Genomic DNA, 15767 nt, shown 5'->3' with positions numbered 1-15767 from the left:
CCAATTATCGTCATGGTTCTGTTAAAAAAAGCTTTTCCTGTGACATTTCACAAAGAAATTCTGATTCTAGGAGGCAGCTAGGTAGCACAATGCATAGAGCACTGGCCCTGGAGTCAGGAGAATTTGAGTTCAAATCTGGCCTCAGACACTTAATAATTACCACTTGTGTGACCTTGGGCAAATCACTTAACCCCATTGCCTTGCAAAAATAAAACAAAATAAAACAAAAAGAAATTCTGATTCTGGGTACCAGAAAGTACAGATGTTTTGTTTTATGCTAATGGAGGAGAAGGTATTTTTTTAGATGAAGATAAAGCCATGGTCCTAGTAGCTAACAAGCATTATCCTGTCTGGAAGAACAAAAGGCCCAGGTGTTCTAAACATAATCCTCAAATATCCCAAGTATTTCCAGGTTCTATTGTGATCTAGGTCATCACCTCACATATTCTTCCTTGCACCAATAATTTAAATAAGTCAAAGTGAAAGGAATACTTGATAACATCCATAGCTTCTCTTTCAATTAATCTTAAAAAGGTTTTCATTTATTCTACCCCTTTAAATCTTAATATTTATAAGCTATCTCCCATAATAATTATTATTAGTATTATTATATAATTTCTTGAACCAGCACATTTTCTCCACAATATTTGATTTTGTTGTTACTGAGTCATTTTCGGTTGTGTCTGACTCTTTTGACCCTATTTGGTTCACATCTTAGCCAAAATAACTGGAGGAGTTGACAGAAATTATAAAAATATTTCAAAGCCCGCACACAATATATAATATTTAGTAGCTTTTGCTACAAAAAGAACCCTAAAAAAGTAAATGTAGAACTGTGGAGGAATACTTCTAAGAACAGGTATCAAATACTACCACAGCAGAATCCTCTTGAGAGAGTCCCCAAGGACCAAGGAGAGTAGAGCAGTATCTAGTATGATATGCTCAGTTGAAAATTTTAATACCCTATTATTCAATTAAATTCAATAAAAAAGAACCATGAAGGATAGAATAAAACAAAATCTTATTAAACATTCTGGATTCCTTTAATTCCATTAAAAGCAAAAGTCAGGTGGGTACAGGGAGCATTTAAATGTTTATGATATGTCAGTCTCTAAAGAGAAAAGCAAAAAAGTCCCAGTTCTCAAGGACCTCAAATCTAATGGAGGAGACAACATAAAAACAACTAGCGTTTGTGGAAGATAAGATTTCAGGCTAGGATTTGAAGTAAGTCAAAGAGAAGAGAGGACAGAATATTAGGCAAGAGAGACAACTTGTGGAAATGTGGAAAATCAGGTGATGGATTATTAAGGAATAGCAAAGAGGTCAGTGCCACTTGGACCTAGAGTACATGGATGTTTTTGAGATGGAAGAAGATTGGAAAGGTAGGAGGGAGTGAAATTAGGAAGGGCTTTAAACACCAAATAGAAGAATTTCTATTTCATCCTGAAGGTAATGGGTGGCTACTCGAATGTATTGAGTTGAAGGGGTGACATTATCAGACTTCTTAAGAAGATCACTTGTATAGCCAAGTGGAAGAAGGACTGGAGTGGGTGGGGAGGGATGAGGCAAAGAGACTAACCAAAAGGTTTATTCCAGAGATTCAGGCATTTAATGATGAGGGTCTGGATCATCAGAGGCATATATCTGAAAGGTGGTACAAAAATACTTTCTATACAAGATTTGCAACTGATTGGCTATAGGTTGTGAGAAAAAGTACAAGTTGTGAATGTAGGTGATGATGGTCCCCTTTATAGTAATTAGAAAATTCATGGGGCTACAGCTAGTTTGGTGCAGTGGATAGAGTACTGGCCCTGAAAGTCAGGAGGACCTGAATTCAAATTGAACCTCAAACATTTAATAATTGCCTAGCTGTGTGATCTTGGGTCAGTCACTTAATCCCATTGCCTTAAATAAATAGATAAACAGATAAACAAACAAATAAATAAATTGAAAATTCGAGTACAGCTAGGTTGCACAGTAGACAGAATACCTACCCTGGAATCAGGAAGACCTCAGTTTTAACTCTGGCCTCACACATTTGCCAGATACATGACCCTAGACAAGTCACTTAATCCCAATTGTTTCTAAAAATTTTTTTAAAAGAAAGTTAAATTTGGAGAAGATAATGTTTATTTTTTGACATGTTAAGTTTAAAATTTCTATAGGACATCTAATTCAAGAGGTCTAGTAAACAATTGGAAATGCAAAACTGGGGGTCCCAAGAGAAGTTTGAGTTGTATGAAGTAGATCTTGGAATTAATCCATGGGAATTGAGTCACCAAGTGACATAGTGTAGAGAAAGAAGAAAAGGGAATTCAGGAGAGAACCTTGAGACATTCAGAGTTAGTGGGCATGACCTGCTTGAAGATCCAGCAAAGTAGACAGAGAAGTAGTCAGACAGGTGGGAGCAGAATGAGGAGATAAAAACTAAAGGGAAAAAAATATCACAGAGAAGAGAGTGTCTCAGAGTGAATGGGTCACTGGAAAATGAGTTCAAATTTGGCAACTAGTTATGTAACCCTAGGCAAGTCATTTAACTCTTGTGTGCTCCAGTTTTCTCTTCAATAAGACAGAATATTAGCACCTACCTCCCTAAGGTCTCAGGGTAAAATAGGATTATAGTTACACAGTTATAAATCTTAGTATATCATAGAAATTCTAACTATTGAATAATTAGGACAGTACAGAGCATTCAAGCAACACAAAGATCAACAAAGAATTCAATATGAAAGGAAAAACTTGAGGAACAAAAAATTCAGAGGAGAAGAAAAAACCACCAGAGAGAAAGGATGTAGAAAATTACTTGAATGGACCTTAAGAAATCTTACACAATGCATACCCAAGTTGAACCAACCCTGAAAAAGCTTGCTCACTTTTAATATGATGAATGACAGAATAGGGAGTTCAAGTGGTAGAATCACTATTTTCTCTTCAAAACTGAAAAGTAGGAGGGAAATCCTTATTTATTGGCTCAAATACTTCACTTGGTACATGAATTACTTACAAGGTATAGAAACACATATCTGTGTTCTCTCAGACACTTCTAATCCTACCTTTCCTTCACATCAGAGCAGTGAACCTTTCAAATAGACTAATTATCATGTATGTGTTATATACCTTATACCAAGCATTCACGGCTTTTTATCATTTATACATGAGTCTCCAAAGTTTTAGTACAGTTTTAAGCTATTTATATTTTAATAACTTAATACTGTACTAAAATTTTGAAACACTCAGTATGTATGAGCACTTAAAATAAATAATATATTAGATGAAAAGCAAAAAATGACCTCAAGTTACACAACTGTGAAGGACAGTTCAATAATAATTGAACAAGCCAAATGCCATAACATTTCTATTGCCTTTATTAATTACTTCAAGACCACTGACACAATTCTACTCTCATGATTTATTCAAGTATTACAAAAATATAAATTAAAACCAAATATGAAAATGCAGGAGTTTGATATTTACATAAAAAAAACTGTCTTCTGCTGAAAGCACAGTTGCCAATACAGGGACATCAAGAACAATAGAACTCATGTGACATCTTTCAGGGAGATAATTTAAATTTTATCAGGTTCTTCCTAGCCTGAAAACCATCATCGCATCTCATAAATAGAATGGATTATAGCTTCTGTGTAAAATGATGAGTCACTTTGGTCACTTGATGCACTGGAATAACATCAAATCATATGGCCACAGTGAAAAAAGATGCTAGGTGGCACAGTGGATCGAGCACTGGCCCTGGAGTCAGGAGTAACTGAGTTCAAATCCAGCCTTGGGCAAGCCACTTAACCCCATTGCCTTGCAAAAACCTAAAAAAGAAATACTTTAGAACTGTACATTATATCATACTCAATATAAATATTATGTCATACTTAATATATGTTTTTGGACCATAACCAATTTATAAAACAATCTAACAAAATAATAACAATATTAGTGAACACAGAGCTCCTCTCCCTAAGGCAGCTATGGAAAGATTAATAGTTCTTCATCACAAGAAGGAAAAGTTATTGGCAGTTGTTTTCAGAGCAAAGGTTAAAAATTTGTAGAAATATTTTTGAATCAAACAGATATTACTTTACCAACAGGAGCAAAGATTGACATTAGATACATGTTTGTGGGATTTGTCTGATGTAGCTGACCTTAATTTACTTCTGGATGGAGCCAATAAAATGGCTGAGATTTGAGAGTGGAATTAAAAAGTCCTTCTTGAACATTCCCATGAACTCAGCCCAACAATTCAGGAGAGGGTTATCAGTACCAGAAATTAGGCATTTTCTTTATATAATCTTTATAATTCATGTAGATAATGGAAGAAAATAGTAAAGATTTTGCACTGTATCACTACCAACTGTAAAAATTCAGCACCTACCATAACATCTCATCTGACATGACCTGGTGACTAGAAGTATATAGCAGGCTCTTGCTTGCTTTCACAAATAAATTGTACTGAATTGGGATCTTTGTACTCAGGACTATTGCCCACAATCACTGTTTTAATACAGATCTCTAAACATTTAAGAACAATATTTTTTTTAGTTGGTTTTTTTTTGGCAAGGCAATGGGGTTAAGTGGCTTGCCCAAGGCCACACAGCTAGGTAATTATTAAGTGTCTGAGGTTGGATTTGAACCCAGGTACTCCTGACTCCAGGGCCGATGCTCTATCCACTGCACCACCTAGCTGCCCCTAAGAATAATATTTTTAATGGAAGTTGCTATCTTAGATACTTATCAATTTCAAAGCTACATGCAAATTAAAAAAGCTTTTGAAATATAGTGACCTAGTAGTCAGTAAGCATTAATTAAGCCCTACTCTGTGCCAGATGCTAAGCACTTTACAAATCTTATTTGATATTCAAGATACTATTATTCTTCTAAAATGAAGATAAGAAAAAGGTAGAGAGAAGTGACTTCCCTAGAGTCACACAACTGGTAAATACCTGAGGTCACATTTGAGTTTGGGTCTTCTGCACTCTAGACCCAGTATTCCATCCATTTAGCTGCCTATTAAAGAAGAAATCAAATGTATTTGGGAGCAGAATGAGGAAAATATATCATCCCTCTCATCCTGTCCAATACCAGAGAGTCCTAAAGACGTGTTCATTGCACCTACCTTAGAAAAGCTCTGCAGAATGTTAAAAATAAAACAATGATGTCAGGATAATGACTTATCCCAAGACATTCTAGCTGAATTCCTATTCAGATAAAGATGAAAATTACATTATTAACATTACTACATTATAATAATATAATTTCATCATCATTATTATTATTACTAATAATGTAATAACACAAATTTATAAAACACTTTAAAAGTTTACAAAACTCTTCCCTCTCAACAATCCTATGACATAATTAATTTCAAGAATTCCCATCTTACATATAAGAAAACAAGTTTAGAGAAGCTAATTGATTTACCCAAGGTCTCACTACCAGAAACATCCAAACTGGCATGCTAACCCAGGGTTCTTCCACATTCTAAGCTAAGTACTGTTCCTTCTGTTATATATCACCTTTCACTTATCTCATTCAGTTCTGTGCTAACTCAGAAGGCTACATGTGAAAGAGATACTCAAGTATTTGTTTTGATGCCTTATGATGTGGAAATTTCATAAAAACTGGGATTCGATGCTTATCCTTTTTTTTATATTAAAGATTTTGTTTATTTTGAGTTTTACAATTTTTCCCCCCAATCTTCCCTCCCCCCACCCCACCCCCCACAGAAAGCAATTTGTCAGTCTTTACATTGTTTCCATGCTGTACATTGATCCAAATTGAGTATGATGAGAGAGAAATCATTCTTAAGGAAGAAACATAGAGAATAAGAGATAATAAGATCAGACAATAGGATATCAGTTTTGTTTTGTTTTTTCGAAATTAAAGGGAATAGTCCTTGAACTTTGTTCAAACTCCACGGTTCTTTATCTGGATACAGATGGTATTCTCCACTGCAGACAGCCCAAAATTGTCCCTGGTTTTTGCACTGATGAAATGAGCAGGTCCATCAAGGTTGATCATCACCCCCATGTGGCTGTTAGGGTATACAGTGTTTTTCTGGTTCTGCTCATCTCATTCAGTATCAGTTCATGTCAATGTCTATCCTTGATGAGTTTGCAATCCTCATAATTTATTTTCTTTTGGTCTCCAATTTTAACCTCTGAAATCTACCTTGCTTCTTTCTTCCTTACTCTTCCTTGATTAAGTTTGTTAATAGCCACCCTACTTTAGGACATGGGCCTATTTTCGTTTTTAAGATAAAATATACCTTATAGTCACAATAAATGGGCTATGGCATCTGTCATCAAATGGTCCTTACAGCAGCATGGCTTAAGGATACTTAAGGAAGTATCTTGATGCTGATTGACCTTATGATGTGCCTTTGAGTAATTCTGGCTTACTATTTTCCTCCTATTTTGTTTATACTCTCTGCTTAAGTCTTACCCCAATGCCTATTTATTATGTAAAGGTGATCCTGATTTTTCAGAGGCTTTGCTAATTGAACAAAGTTCTGGAAAGTTCTTTTGAACTATAAAGACTTTATTTATTGGGAGAGAGAGAAAAATAGAGAGAGAGAGAGAGAGAGAGAGTCAGAGAGTCAGTCTTGCCTGAAAACCACCTTAGCCAAGTGCATAGAGACTTATTATTACCAGAAAACTACCTACTGGAGATGATCCATTTTTTTTTTCCATCATAATAGCTTTTATAGACCCTGTTGATGTAGCACAGTGGTCCTTAACCTTCTGTATCTCTTTGGCAATATAGTGAAACCCAAGGGCCATTCTCAGATTAATGTTTTTAAATGCATAAAATACATACACGCAGGACAACAGAAGGAACCAATCATATTGAAATACAGTTATCCACATATTGAAGAACAAATTATTTTAACTCTAGGTTAAGAATGCCTGGTAAAGTGACATCACAGATCCTTAAAGTAATGACCCTAATTCTGTGTCTTCTTAAACTTAGAAGGAAATGCTAACCATTTTAGAAATTTCCTTAAAATAAGCAAAAAAAAAAGCAAACAAATTGAATAAATTCTTGTGGAAATTAAAAAAAATTCTAAGTAAGGAGTTTGGTCTCAAGATATTCAACATAAGCTATTGTTGTTCATCTCCATACCTGTTCTTAAAAACAAAACCAAATAAAAACTAACAAAACAAAGCTAATGAACTTTAAAGGGAGTTGTGTGTGGAAGAGAATAATTTTTAATAAAACAATAGAGCTTTTGTTCTAAATATTAAACATTTTCAGAATGTAATTTAAGTATTTATTCTTCATTCTTGATTTCAGGGAGAAGATTGCCTATTTTACCAGAGCAAAGATTAGCATCCCTCCCTTGCCAGCAGATGATGTATAAATTACATATTTTGAATTATTCTCCCACCTGCTCATTCAGGTGAAAGGGGTGAACTTTATTCTTTTTTTTTTTTGGCAACCAACTCTTTCAGATCTTTTATTTTGTGTCAGACTATATATGTGTTTATTTGTAAAATATTGTGAATTTAATTGTGTTTAAAAAAAAAGAAAAAAGAAAAGAAAAAAATCTAATGTCCAAAACAAAATAATTCTTGTACACAGATGTTGTACAGAATGCTGTGCATTGCAAGTGGGCTTTTATTTTGTAAAGTTGGAGAAAAGGCAAGTACCCAGTGTGTACCCATTGAACTGCACTGTTGAGGAATACTGTATTCAGTTTTCTTCCCCTGATTTCATGTGAGTAGACTGTGAAGATGGCAACCATGCCATGCAATATTTTTATACAAGAGGAGTGTAACTCTTTAAGTTTGAATTCAAACATATGTCTAATAAGCTTCTTTCCAGGGCTGTAAGCCATCCCAAACAGGTGCTGGGTCAGTTTCTATCACTTATATTGGAAGATTTTGTTTTCTTAAACGATTCCACTTTTTTTTGCCTTTTATATTTGTATAAGAAAAACAGTTAGCATTGGAGTACTAAGTGCAGTAATAAATCTGTCTCTGTGAATTTACAGTACATTTGGCTGCACTATAGATCCTGTGAGATGTTATTTCGTTGGAGAGAAGGATACTGAAATAGGATAGCAAATAACTAAAATTCAGGAAAATAAAACCACTGGTGGGCAGCTGCTTCTTAAACTTTAGGGTGAATTTACAAAACTATTCACAACCTAGTAACTTATTTCTGGGTAATCAATGTTACAAACAACAGTAATATTTTCCCTAAGCATCATAGTATTACTAACTAGAAGAATATGACATGATCTCATGCTTTTGAAATTAGTGAGGCAGAGAAAAAAATTACCAATTAAAATTTGAGAAAAACCAGTGACCAAATCCCAGGATATCTTTCTTTTGGGGATCTAAATTGTAACCCAAATGAAAAACATTAAAACAAAATTCAGGTATTTCCCTAGAATCCAGACTGTAATCCTCACTTTTAGGTGACTTAATTCTATTCTTCATGGCCAAGAACATTTGGACATTTGGAGGAGTTTCATTTTGGTTTTGTTTGTTTTTTTTTTTAATTTGGCAGAAATTCACCCCAAGTAGCTGTTTCTTTGTTTGCTTTTAAACTAGATGCAGATAAACAAGTATCCAGAAATAAATCTGAGTTTGGTGTTCACCACAATAGAACCTTTAACTTTACATATCTGGGTCCTTTTTTAAAATATAACCATTCCAGGGTCAGTATTGTAAATGGCAGAACTTTAAAAGAAAAACAGTATATGCAATTGTAAATCAAATTAATATCAGCCTCTTTGCTCTCTCTCTCTCATTTCTGATGATACAATATTTCAATAACCTTTATATGAAAGAAACCTAAATAAGTTTTATCTGGAATATAAAATCACATTCAAGAAAAAGAAAGTTTCCATTCAGCATGGTTTTAAATCAGTGCTTTTATTCCTAATCTAAAATCCTTACAAACAAGTAACTTATCTTGAAAAGAACTTTTTTTATTTTTATTTTTGGTGTCATCAGAAATCATAACTTGTCCACAAAGAACACTTAGCCTTGTTTTTAAGATATTAATGTACCAATGCATTCAAAGCAAAGTGATGCAAATTGGTCATAAAAAAAAAGATATAACTAGATTGCTTTGAATAAATAAGTGAATTAAGATTTTACAAGGTTTCTCACTTAATTCTGCTTTTTTAAAGTGTATCTTAAAAATGAAAACCAACAAAAATAAATACCATTCATCCTATAAGGTCAAATGTGAACTGCAAAAGTTTTGAAGTTTATTTAATTTGAGAATAAATGAAGGTCGTCTGTTTTCAGCTTCTTATTCTGATTCTGTAAAATGTGTTTAGAATGATGTGTAGTTGTGCTGTATGATTTTATTTTCATCATTTATTTATTTACAGTCTTATTTATGTTCTGTTTAATATAGTTCAGTTCTGGCCATTTAAAATATCTGACATAAAAGAGGCTATATCGAATCATTTCAACTTTATGAATCCTCCCATTTTAGCTGTTAATTATCTATGATTAAAAAATGAAAGATTTGGAGGAGTGATAAAGAGTAAAAATTATCTCAGGCTAATTGTTAATAGGTGTGGCCAAGATCAAGATTTTTAAAAATATTTCTAAACATTTACTCATTTTACAATGAAAGACAAACATTTTTAACATATTCCTTTTCCCTCACTTTAAAAATCAGCCATAGTGTTACATACATATTTATGGGCAGCTTTAACAATTTTGTTATTTTTGTACTAACCCAAATTATTTCACAGTGATAAAAAGATAGTCAATTGATCAAAAAATGGATAAATATGAATTTTAATCTTACAAATATTTAAAAAGTAGAATTTACTCTTGAAGGGATATAACGAATGTAATATTTAGATCTCATGTTTCAATTATCAGTATGGTATTACAGTTTTGCATATCAGAATCTAAGTATTACAGGTACAAGAACAATATTATTATTATTATTGTTATTATTATTATTATTATTATTATTATTATTAGCCAAATGAACAAAAGTTAGCCGAATTTTGTAGACTACAAATCAGTTTTTAAAATCTTTTTTTCCCTGCTATTGCTTTATCTATACTGTAATAAATATCAAATGCTCAGGACTGAACTAAATATTTAATCAGGTTAAATTTTGAATGTGTTTTCTGTTCTAATTTGTCTTGTTTGTAAAAGTATGCAAATACATCACATAGATTAACTTTTGTCTCTGCACTTTCCATGTGTTTGTGATTGGGAAAAAAAATACAATTTTTTTTTTAACAAAGATACGCATTGCCTGGTATTTTATTCCAGCATCAGATTATAGCAAATAAAATCTCCCTCTTTGGCTGAGGCAGAAGAGTTTGCATGAAATCTTTACGTGGCAAATATTATGTGTATATTAAAAATTCCCCATGCCAGCAATTTGTTTTTGAATGGTTCTTTATAGGTCAGTGTGAAATACTGATTGGGAACACAACATTTTTAGGTATGTTTTCATTCTGAGAGTCAGAAAAAGGCTTCAGAAAATGAGCTTTTTAATTGAACTAATTACAAATTGGCACAACCCATAGAGATGTATCCTGGGCAAAGTGCCTCATTACTGGATACTCGGGTATTCTGTGTACAGTATTGTTCTGCAGATGCCACTGAGAGCTGTACCATAGTGAGTGGTGGATTGTGATACAGACCCTTGGATAGAGACCAGTGGAAACTACCAGAGAAACATGTTTCACTTGATAGAACCTTGAGCAGATTTTCTTCAGTCTTCAATAGCTCCTCAATCCCATACATTTCCTAGAGTTGTCCTTCTCTGTTCTCAGCATGTTGGGAGGCGTTGATAAAAGAGACTAGCTCTTTTGTAAACATAAAAACACAGGCAGTGAAGCCTTTAGTGGAATAAAAAAATTCATCAAACACCTCCCTCCCTTTTAAGCTTTTAAGAGCAGAAAATGTTTTTGAATGTTAAAAAAAAAATTGGCACTGATATAAAGAAAACATTTGTGCAGTGGTCCTTATACTGTGGTTTTGTTGTAACAGGTTACATGAAAACACAAGGTGCTGCAATGATTAGCAGGTATATTTCAGGTGAATATTTGGTGATACCCTTAAGTATAGACAGACACTAATACAATGTTTTATTTACCAGTTCATTGCGATCATTGAAGGTATTTTAAAATTTAGAGGAACTCATCAAATGTTGTGAGAATGGTCAGTTTTAAGTCTTGATTGGTTTGGTCTCAGGATGGAAGATGAAAATGGTTTTTCAGTCACAGAAGAAGATTATAGCCTAAAATTCTTAATGGCCAGAGGAAGAATGCATTTTAGGAAATTAAAAGAGAATAGTTGAACATAGATAGATGATCATGCCCAATCCAGAGCTGAACAGATTCTTGGGTAAAATTTTTAATTTAAAAGAAACTGGGCTCTTCATCTTAGATTTTCAGTGGGGGAATTTTTCATCTCCAGGTTTTGACTTGAATCTTGAATTTCTGCCACCGTATAATGACTGAATGATGGAGGTGTTTGAGTAGAACAAGCTGCACAATTAAGTAAAGACCCTCCAATAACAAGAAAAAATCCAGCAAACCAACCAACAAAAAGAGCTTCTCCAAACTCCCATCTGGGCACGATATCTGGAATAGTCTCATCCCAAAATTCCTGAACAGTGATGTGGGCAACCCAAGACACTGGGATGAAGGCTGTAATTCCTGCCAGCCACAGCAGAATTCCTCCTAGGATCATCAGCCGTTTCTTGAGCTCTCCTTGCCCTTCTCCAATTCTTAGATAATCCAAACCAAGCCCAGATGTCAGAAGGCCCAGAATTCCAAAGCCATTTGATAGGAACATTAAAATCCTGGAGATCCTCAGCTCAGCAGGCAAAGCCAAGAATGAATCAAAATCCTTACACTGCATCCCTCCTTCCTCTTGAATAACACAAGTCTGCCAGAGTCCCATGGTCCAGTTCTCCATTTCATTTAGCTCTAAATTGAGATTCTTCCACTGTGGTAAATAAGTTGTGAGACAGGATAAAATCCATCCTAGCAAGGATAATAAAAGTCCAACTAATTGTGCCACAGTTCTAAAAACTAAAGCCATATTGTGATGTTGAGTCCAGTGAGTGTTGGTACTGTCTGAACTAAATTCTGTTTTGCTGTGAATGGAAGTATGACACTTGTATTATCACATGCAAAGCTCTGAAATATTTTTTTTCTTTGTGTATATAGAAGGACGCTTGCCAGAGTTACTATTGTTTGGTATCATGTTGAATAGGTTTCAGAAAAGGATAGGGAAATAATGCTGCAAACCAGTAATTCCAAGGTGCGGCCAAGGTCATAGTCATGTCCTATTGGCTCAATTTTGCAGAAAGTTGTTTGTTATTCAAATAAATTTAAGTGATAAGGGTGCCTGGTCATTTTACTTAGTAGTTATACGTTTTTTTTCTTTCTGCAAGTCAAAGGGATTGGAAAAGGGAAAATATTTTAAAGTTTATCAGATCCACCCTGCTATTCACTAATTTCACCCAGTCAGATTTAATCTGCTCTAAATCTCATATTTCATTAAGCATGTTGTGGTGTTTTGTGTATTTGCCTTTAAAAATAGAAACACAAGAAATATTTCTTGAGCAAATCATCACTAATTTCCTTAGTGTTTTCATAAACTAATTTTTTAATCCCTCATTTGGTTTAAATATGACATTTCATATAACACCAAACTAAATGTTCTTTGTATTTGTCCTCTGTATTTTTCACATTTGTGCCTCTGTTCTTTAGGGTTATTGTTAATGTTTTCTTTACAATTGTGAGTGTTTTATGTTGAAGGAAAGAATTTGCCTTTAAACCATGGGTTCTTTGCCTTTAAATCTGAGGTTTTTAAAAAATATTTTGATAATAGTATTTCATTATAATTAGTTTACTTTATTATCTTGTGTTTATTTTATTCATTCAAAAATGTTATTATGAGAAGAGGTTCCTAGGCTTCACTAGACTGCCAGAGGGATCCATGGCAGACAAAAGGTAAAGGACCCCTGATTTTCAAAAAATAGAATTAGTTTTTGAGATAGAGATTTACTGCCTTTACAGATTCTTCATCGGTGTCAAAAATCCCTATGACTATTTGAGGCAAATAATGAACTTTTCCAATTAAGCAAATGAACCACCAGAGGATTATTTTTATGTTTAAATCACTAGCATTTTTATGGAAGGAGTGGAACCATTGGTCTGACCAATAGCTATAATAACTGAGAGAATATTAGTCCTAAAAGTTTTTCAGTCTCATTTAAAAAAAAAATAAAGAAAAAAAAAGTGAGGAATGGTGCCTGGTAATTTGCTGGACATAAAACCCCTCTGTTGAGTGTTCAACCCTCTGCTCAAGAGGCTAAAGGACTATGGAAATAATGCTGTAGCATCAGTCTTGGGTGTAATTATGCAGTGGAGAATACTTTAATAATCTGGGTTGATTTCCTAAGGAAAAAGAAGCAGATTACTTTCTAACTGCCAACTAAAATTTTTCAAAGTTAAAAGTTGCTGTCAACTAAGGAGCTGAATTGACTGCACAACCAACAGAATATTCTTCATTTAAGGAAACTATTTGCCCACTCTATATAAAATCTCATTAGATATAATGATTTTGCCTTAACCATAAGATTTCATCTCCTTCTCCCAAGGGGTAAAAAAAAAAATGTTGCTTGGAAATCAACTTATCAAATGAGAAAATCTGAGATACAGAGACTTTGTTAAGCAACAAAGAACCCTTCAACTTGGATAAGAATAAGTTGTTTTGCATCACATTTTCACAATAAAATGAAATGAATCTCCCCCTTTTTTTCTTCAGAAAGTCCTACACTTTAGGATCTGTGTTTCCAGCTTCCAGGTGTGGACACTGAGCTTGCATTTCTGCCACTGTGTAATGACCCGAAGGAACTTGAGTCGAAAAGGCTGCACAGTTAAGTAGAAAGCCTCCAAGGAGAAGTGAAAATCCAGCCACCCAACCAACAAAGAGAGCTACTCCAAACTCCCATCTGGGCACAATATCTGGAATGGTCTCATCCCAAAATTCCTGAACTGTGATGTGGGCAACCCAAGACACTGGAATGAGGGCTATAATTCCTGCCAGCCACAGCAGAATTCCTCCCAGGATCATCAGCCGTTTCTTGAGCTTTCCTTGCTCTTCTCCAATCCTCAAACAATCCGAACCAAACCCAGACACCAGCAGACCCAGAACTCCAAATCCATTTGACAGAAACATTAAAATCCTGGAGATCCTCAGCTCAGTAGGCAAAGCCAAGAATGAATCAAAATCCTTACACTGCATCCCCACTTCCTCTTGAAAAACGCAAGTCTGCCAAAGTCCCATGGTCCAATTCTCCATTTCATTTAGCTCTAAGTTAAGAATCTTCCACTGCGGCAAATAAGTTGTGAGACAGGATAAAACCCATCCCAACAAAGATAATGAAAATCCAACTAATTGAATTACCCTCCTGAAGATTAAAACCATTATCACAAATTATAAAATTTCTGGTAATCTCTGACTTGCCTCCCCTAAGGGAGCTGCTAGCTTTTGTAGTTGATCGTTCTATGATGGTCTTGGTTCTTTGCTGCCCCAAATATAAGCTTTTGTCATTAACCCTTTGCTCAGCTGAAATGACATTTTTGTTCTTCCTGAATATAAGGTTTCATGTAAAGGACGAAGAACTCTGTTAAAACCATGAGTTGGGTTCTCTGATAAGGATTTGATCTGCTACCTTCCAATTTGCTTGGTAAAATTACATCCCCAATGCCTGATGATTACAAGTCTGAGGATGAACAAAGGAGTCTCTATGACCCCTCACCCTAAAATACAACAGAAATCTTTGTGCTTCAATATGGATTAATTAGATTTTAAGTGGTGATAAAAAAAAGCCAGCTCTTTCTGCAACAGGACTTCATTGTAATAGCTAAATTTGAGATTTTGGTGATGTAAAACAAGGTCTTGTAAAGAAAGGTAGACTGTTTCTCTATAATCTTTATGCTTCTTTGACTTCTTCAACCTACACACACACACACCCCCACCCTGTTCCCACCCTAAGTGCTTGAGTATCTCTGGCACTTGGTAGATGCTTGCCAGAAAGTGTTTGTTTTTTCCTTGTGCATTACCCTCATAGCTATCTCTGAAAGACCGTGTTCATGAGCTTCTTAGCTACTTTTAAAGAGAAAGGAGCATAGGTACATTTATAAAGGTAAGATTGTGCAAAGGAACAAAGAGTATGAATCTCAGGGCCCACACCTTTAAGGAAATCAGCTGAGATTGAGCCCATAGTAAAGCAAATACCCTTCTTAGCCTGATATTCCTTTTAAGTTTTGTGCATAATTAATTGTGGCCTGCAGAATACTTCAGGAGTCAAGGACCCAGCCAGAAAACAATAACCAAAGTGTCACTGACCTCTCAGAGGCTTCCATTTATTCATTTTTTATGTAAGTCATACATCTCTTAGCAACATATTTTTCTTAAGCCTGACTATATAAGACTTTATGGACCAGGCAGACCAAAAGGTGACATGCTTAAATCACCAAGCAAATGGTAGTTTAGTGTTGGTGGAAGATGCCTCTGTCACTTCTGGATAGCTAAAACATTAAGACTTAAAGGGTCCTAATGGAATAAAGAATTCCATAGACAGGATTCTTTAAGAAGTTTCTGCACAGACTTCAGTTCTTTTTCCTTGAACTAGTGACAGAAAATAACCAGCTAATTGATGTTGGTATTGTCCGAAAAATATAGATTATCTTCCATGAGGTCTTAATGGGGGAGATAGACTCAATTTGCTAATTTAGTTAG

At 34.5% G+C, this 15767-nt stretch overlaps 3 protein-coding genes across 4 annotated transcripts in view; 1 reads left to right on the top strand and 2 right to left on the bottom strand.

Annotated features, from left to right (window-relative positions):
- Positions 1-13778, top strand: part of WWC2 (WW and C2 domain containing 2) — a 252848-nt gene extending 239070 nt beyond the window's left edge. For both annotated transcript variants that reach the window (XM_074228913.1, XM_074228914.1), the window contains exon 23: positions 7303-13778. In XM_074228913.1, the coding sequence (XP_074085014.1) occupies positions 7303-7369 (67 nt within the window). In that variant the 3' untranslated portion in view covers positions 7370-13778. The remainder of the gene's footprint in view (positions 1-7302) is intronic.
- CLDN22 (claudin 22) lies at positions 7514-12187 on the bottom strand. The gene has a single exon (XM_074228915.1). It carries the CDS (start codon positions 12051-12053, stop codon positions 11385-11387), a length of 669 nt encoding a protein of 222 aa, XP_074085016.1. The 5' UTR covers positions 12054-12187; the 3' UTR covers positions 7514-11384.
- CLDN24 (claudin 24) lies at positions 13756-14980 on the bottom strand. The gene has a single exon (XM_074228916.1). It carries the CDS (start codon positions 14448-14450, stop codon positions 13794-13796), a length of 657 nt encoding a protein of 218 aa, XP_074085017.1. The 5' UTR covers positions 14451-14980; the 3' UTR covers positions 13756-13793.
- Between the last annotated feature and the right edge of the window lie 787 nt (positions 14981-15767).

This window comes from Macrotis lagotis, chromosome 3 (genome assembly GCF_037893015.1).
Source record: "Macrotis lagotis isolate mMagLag1 chromosome 3, bilby.v1.9.chrom.fasta, whole genome shotgun sequence".
Classification (NCBI taxonomy): Eukaryota; Metazoa; Chordata; class Mammalia; order Peramelemorphia; family Peramelidae; genus Macrotis; species Macrotis lagotis.
The sequence above is the reverse complement of the archived record's forward strand: the minus strand, read 5'-3'. Positions and strand labels throughout refer to the sequence as shown.